At 37.2% G+C, this 7,074-nt stretch overlaps 1 protein-coding gene across 1 annotated transcript in view; it reads left to right on the forward strand.

The window, feature by feature from the left end:
- The first annotated feature begins 2,395 nt into the window (after positions 1–2,395).
- Positions 2,396–7,074, forward strand: part of tgoln2 (trans-golgi network protein 2) — a 9,417-nt gene continuing 4,738 nt past the window's right edge. The window contains exon 1 of the mRNA XM_031305123.2: positions 2,396–2,640. Within this exon, the coding sequence (XP_031160983.1) occupies positions 2,586–2,640 (55 nt within the window). The 5' untranslated portion in view covers positions 2,396–2,585. The remainder of the gene's footprint in view (positions 2,641–7,074) is intronic.

Consider the following 7,074-nt stretch of genomic DNA (forward strand, 5'->3'; position numbering starts at 1 on the left):
GGTATGCTTGTTTCTTTTGTATTTTGGGTGTTGATATATATAATAAAAGATAGATATAGATTAATCAAGTAAAATTTAATTTCCAACAACATAGTGGAAATAGTGAAAATGTTGCGTGGCTAACTTTGGAAAACCACTCGACCAGAGTGGTTTGTGAACCAAAAACTTAATAATGTCAAGCCCTGAATGCATGTAGTGAAATGCATTAAAAAATTAAATTTAAAGATATATAACCAAGATATATGTATAAATATGAATATATCCAAGGCGCATGCGATGATCATGTCATGCAACTTCTGAATTCAGGCACTGATTTGAATGTCTTCTGATTGTGATAGAAAATGACATTGAATGCTTTTGAATCTGACTGAAACGTGAAAATGTAACTTTTATTTCTTAGTTTGGTATGCATTTATGTCAATATTAACATTGGAAGTTTAAAAGATAAATATATGTCCTATTTAACCAACCAAATTATAAAAGTTTCCTTTTAGGGTAGATGTTTTGTTTCCAAGTACAAGCAGCTTTTTTTTTACCTAGCACTGCATTTACCTGCTGACCCCATTGTTGTCAGTGAAACATCCCAAGTTTACACAACAGAAAGGCGTGATCAATTAGTCCTGCCTTAAGCAAGCCAACAGATGAGCCTGAATGAATGCATGCATAGAAAGGTGATAGCTCCTGTGTGTTGTAGCCTACATGGAAAGATAGAATAGCTCAACTAGTTTGAAAAAAAATGGAAATTATGATTTGTTCAAAAGAATGTATCCACATATAACTGTAGCCTAACACCTAAACTCGATGTGTTGATTGATGTTAAAGTGTAAAAAACTGACTAAACAGTTCAAATAGATAGCTAAAAGTACTGACAAAACCGTTCAAATAGTTAGCTTAAACTACTGACTAAACAGCTCAAATAATTAGCTTAAATTACTGACTAAACAGCTCAAATAATTAGCTAAAACTACTGACTAAACAGCTCAAATAATTAGCTTAAACTACTGACTAAACAGCTCAAATAGTTAGCTTAAACTACTGACTAAACAGTTCAAATAGATAGCTAAAACTACTGACTAAACAGCTCAAATAATTAGCTTAAACTACTGACTAAACAGTTCAAATAGATAGCTAAAACTACTGACTAAACAGTTCAAATAGATAGCTTAAACTACTGACTAAACAGCTCAAATAGATAGCTTAAACTACTGACTAAACAGCTCAAATAGTTAGCTTAAACTTCTGACTAAACAGCTCAAATAGATAGCTAAAACTACTGACTAAACAGTTCAAATAGATAGCTTAAACTACTGACTAAACAGTTCAAATAGATAGCTAAAACTACTGACTAAACAGTTCAAATAGATAGCTTAAACTACTGACTAAACAGCTCAAATAGATAGCTTAAACTACTGACTAAACAGCTCAAATAGTTAGCTTAAACTTCTGACTAAACAGCTCAAATAGATAGCTAAAACTACTGACTAAACAGTTCAAATAGATAGCTTAAACTACTGACTAAACAGTTCAAATAGATAGCTTAAACTACTGACTAAACAGTTCTAATAGTTAGCTAAAACTACTGACTAAACAGCTCAAATAATTAGCTTAAACTACTGACTAAACAGTTCAAATAGATAGCTAAAACTACTGACTAAACAGTTCAAATAGATAGCTTAAACTACTGACTAAACAGTTCAAATAGATAGCTAAAACTACTGACTAAACAGCTCAAATAATTAGCTAAAACTACTGACTAAACAGCTCAAATAATTAGCTTAAACTACTGACTAAACAGCTCAAATAGTTAGCTTAAACTACTGACTAAACAGTTCAAATAGATAGCTAAAACTACTGACTAAACAGCTCAAATAATTCGCTTAAACTACTGACTAAACAGTTCAAATAGATAGCTAAAACTACTGACTAAACAGTTCAAATAGATAGCTTAAACTACTGACTAAACAGCTCAAATAGTTAGCTTAAACTACTGACTAAACAGTTCAAATAGATAGCTTAAACTACTGACTAAACAGTTCAAATAGATAGCTTAAACTACTGACTAAACAGCTCAAATAATTAGCTTAAATTACTGACTAAACAGTTCAAATAGATAGCTTAAACTACTGACTAAACAGCTCAAATAGTTAGCTTAAACTTCTGACTAAACAGCTCAAATAATTAGCTTAAATTACTGACTAAACAGCTCAAATAATTAGCTTAAACTACTGACTAAACAGCTCAAATAATTAGCTTAAACTACTGACTAAACAGCTTAAATATGTGTAGCACACATCACCCACTGCCATGGAAACCATAGCCCTGCGATGTCAGCGCACAGCCTGTAGGCGACAGTAAACCACACCGCTGTGTGTTCTTCTGCCAGAGAAAAGAAGAGCAGGATTGTTTGTACACGGAAGCAGGAACAGGTTGTCAACACCTCCTCCTTTTATATATGTCAATGCTCCATAGCCATAGTCCAGCCAACCTGTCAATCTGCATTTATCAACGCGTATTGTGACGCCAGCTCAAAGGACAGACAGGTTAAATACATTTGGTTTGTGTTTTTCTATCTCTGTGCGGACACAATGAGGACGGCTTTCCTGACACTCACAATATGTCTGTGTTTCTGCCTTGTCAGAGGTGAGTAGAGTTTGCTTTCATTTGGCTATTTACGTCTTCATGAGGCTATTCAGAGAAATGTTTGCGCCACTATAATCCTTGCTAGCCATTTCAGCTAACGTTAGTTGACGCTGTTGCTGTATAACTAACGGTGCGTTCTATTTGTACTCGAAAGTTCTAAAATGGAACGCACTAAAAGCTTGTTTTTTTGTTTTAACTGAGAGAAGATGAGCTAATCTCAGACTCTCACTGTCTGTATTAGTCTACCGGACATTGCTTGGTACCCAGAAATGTTTCCTATAAAGTTTTATGATTGAAATGTCATCTATACGCCTTGTGGATGGAATTAAGCTTGGCTGCTAAAAGTGGACAATTTCAGTAATTAGCATAATAAGCTAATTAAAGGTAACGTAACTCTACAAGTGAATAGGGAAAATATTTTAACTAAGAGATATGGACATGCAAACTTCGCCAGTTGATTACTGACTTTAGGACAGTTGTTTTTTGTATTACAAGTTTTCTGAAATTGTATGTTTAGATATGCAAATGATGCATTATCTTGTTAAATATGTGCTCATTTGCATACATTTCCAGAACAGGAATGTGAGCATTGGATAAAGCCAGGTTCAAAATTCTTGTTTTATGTTGTTGACATATTAGACTATCTCTTTTTATCACTCCATAAATCAGAAAATACTGTCAACAGCTATAAAAAAACCCCCTCATTTTTCTCCATGTTTTTATGAATACAATGTTGTATAAATCAGACTGTGAATGATCTATGAACAAAGCCCCGTGTAAAAAGCTTCAGAATAGAGATAGGAATGACGATGTGAAAGAAAGTGTGGTGTGTGTAAGTGCTACTGAAGTGGAGATTTCTGGCTCAGTCTGAGAACAAAACCTTTTAAAGATATGGATTGCAAAATTTAGATACTACAGGTGAAAAACCGGGTGAACGGTGAAAATAAAGTGGCATGAATCGGTCTATGTTTGTGACATACTGTGTCCAATACGTACGATTCATACACCTACTTATCATGGCTGGATTATATACCACGCAAAGCAGGAAGGAAACTGCCCCGTGGGCCCAGAGGTCTCTGGGTTTCTACATGTCAATTGATCAATTGATAAGTTGATATTTGAAATTGTGTAGAGGATATTATCAACTAAAGTGGTTCCTGCATTATAAGTTTATCCTGTGATATGTCTTGCAGAGACAAATCCTAGTTTTAAAAGCTTTATTAATTCAGTTTATATTGCTCTCAAACATATTCCCAACTAAAGTTGTGTTCACTCAAATTGGTATATAAACTGAATGATACATTAAAAATAAACTGAGGCCAGTTATAAGTAGGAGTACTGGCTGTCTGGGTGTGTAATGCAGCTGCTGTATGTAGCCTGTTGTGTGCTCTGTACTCAAGGGGAACTTAGCAACAGGATCCATAAATCAGCAGATGCGGGGATGAGGGTGTGGCGTCCCAGACCCTCTGACACGTAAATCCAGCGATACTGTTTACACAGCAGCCAGTGCAAATATCAGAGCTTTTGTCTTACAATAAGACAATTCTTTTTTGTGTTAACTTTCCATTCCACTCCATTATAGACAGAATACCAGCTGAGATCAGTTGCATTGCTTTTTTAACCAGGGCAGCAGTTTTCAGATTACATTATGTGCTTACATAATTGCAAAAGGGTTCTCCAATGTTTTCTCAGTTAGCCTTTTAAAATGATATCAGATTAGTAAACAGAATGGGCCTTTGAGACATTGGATGAATGGTTGCTGATAATGGGCAATGTAGATATTGTATTAAAGATCAGCCACCCACTCAGATCAGCTGGTATTCTGTCTATAATGGAGTGGAACGGAAATTTCTAAGTGACCCCAAACTTTTGACCGTTAGTGTATATACTGTATATAGTACTTGAATTATGCACTTCCTGGGAGTTTGATGCAAATACACATTACAGAACAATGTGCATGTGACAAATCTCTTGAATCTATTTATTCTCTGTGGCCACTTCATTAGGTAAACCTTTACACAAGGGCGTAGGGCAGTGGTTCTCAAACTGTGAACAGGTATTCCAGCCCAGGACGATTGAACTACATTCCACAATTCCTCTGCATTACTGGGTTTTGACTCAGAAACAGCATTTTTAATGTCACCCCACAAGTTTTCTATGGGATTGAGGTCTGGGGATTGGGCTGGCCACTCCATAACATCAATCTTCTTCATCTGGAACCAAGACTTTGCTCGCTTACTGGTGTGTTTTGGGTCATTGTCTTGTTGAAAGACCCATTTCAAAGGCATTTCCTCTTCAGCATAAGGCAACATGACCTCAGTTATTTTTTTTTTACCTCTTTAGGGGCAACCCAGTGTCATGGCAGTTCGTGTAAATGTCACGTTATTTTTAATCTATTGATACGTGTTCACGGGGACGTTTTTCTCATTTTTTACGTGGTGGCCAGCACGAAATACCCTACGTGGAAAGGACGCCTCACACGCCGGGAGATGGCCACGCCACAATAACGGGATGGCGGAGGTTGGGTTTAGGAAAAACACTACAGGGAAAGGACGCCTCACACGGTGGGAGACGGCTGCTGGGGATGCGCGACAATAACGGGACGGTTGTGATTAGGAAGACTACGGAAAACAAAACGCCACACGCGGGACGTGATCCCCGCTCGCCCGGGTGAAAGTCCCGTGTTGTTTGTCCCATCCCCCCCCCCCCCCGACCAACCTCCCTACGCGGATTTTCAGCTCTTTATATTACTCCCTACCATTTTCGTGCTGTGACCACGAAATATGCTTCCCATTGAAATACATTACTTCACATTTTCGTGCTGGCCACCACGTAAAAAACGAGAAAAACGTCCCCGTGAACACGTATCAATAGATTAAATAACGTAACATTTACACAAACTGCCATGAGACCGGGCTGTTAGGGGAGTGGGTTGTCTTTCATATTTTTTGAAGGGGACAGGCATAATCTACACCTATGCCTGTAGATTGTAATGCATGAATTTCCATTGGTTGACACTTTTTTTCAATGGCCCTCTTCCTGTATTATAATCAGCACTAATATCTGTTATCCATATACATTTGGTGAAATTAGAAAAACAAGATATTGTCAAAATGAAATCTCTTTTAAAATAAAAAAATAAAAAGGTGTATCACTCTTCTATGGTTTGAGAAAAACCTCTCAGAAATAGGCGTAAACTAACTAAGTAATTATGCTTAATTATATTGTCATTTGTTCCTGTTGAGCCAGTACACCAATACTAGTTTTCATATTTTCAAGTCGGTTTCCTGTTCCAAGGCTGCTTCCTCGGCCTAAATGTTCCGGCCTTTATTTTCTAATAACTAATATATAATCTAATCATCTAATGAAATCTTCTAGGCTTATTTAATTGAGCGGGGGGGGGGGGGGGCTGAAGAGAAGAGAAGAATATCAATGGTGATTTGTCTGTCGATTATTTTCTGGATTAACAGATTAGTTGTTTGGTCGATAAAATGTCAGAAAACGGTGAAAAATGTGGATCAGTGTTTCCCCAAAAGCCCAAGATGACGTCCTCAAATGTCTTGTCTTATCCACGATTCAAAGATATTCAGATTACTGTCACAGAGGAGAGAAGAAACTAGAACAATATTCACATTTAACAAGCTGACATCAGAGAATGTTTTACTTTTCTTTCATAAAAGAATGACTCAACGTACCGTATTTTCCGGACTATAAGTCGCTCCGGAGTATAAATCGCATCAGTCAAAAGATGCGTCATGAAGAGGAAAAAAACATATAAGTCGCACTGGACTATAAGTCGCATTTATTTAGAAATCTATTTCACAAAATCCAAGACCAAGAACAGACATTTAATCTGGAAAGGCAAGTTCTTCAACTAGACAATAGCACACAGAACAACTACCAGGGCGTGGAGACGTAACTGACTAAGCACGTTGTTCAAGCACCCGTCTGTGGACTCGTTCCTCCAGCTCTGGCCATCTTGCTTTCAGCCCGCGATTAGCCGATTAGCTTTCTTTGTTTCCTTCATTGCAGTAAGAGTCACCTTTTCACCAGTCCCTCACAAGTTTCTCTCTCACTCCAAACTTTCTTTCTGCTGCTCGATTACCGTTTTCGGCTGCATATTTTACTACCTGCAGTTTGAAATCTGCGGAATAGGATTTTCATTTCTTTCTCAGTTGTCTTTAGGAGCAGCATATAGTTGTCACAAGCCTAGAGCGCCCTCTCGCGACTTCAGACGGTAATGTTTTCAGTATGAATTAACATTTAAAAACATGTTAAATTATATATATTTTGATATATAAGTCGCACCTGACTATAAGTCGCAGGACCAGCCAAACTATGAAAAAAAGTGAGACTTATAGTCCGGAAAATACAGTAGTTGGAAATTCATTTAATATCCATCCATCTTCGTCCGTTTATCCGGTGTCGGGTCGC

This window comes from Sander lucioperca, chromosome 2 (genome assembly GCF_008315115.2).
Source record: "Sander lucioperca isolate FBNREF2018 chromosome 2, SLUC_FBN_1.2, whole genome shotgun sequence".
NCBI lineage: Eukaryota > Metazoa > Chordata > Actinopteri > Perciformes > Percidae > Sander > Sander lucioperca.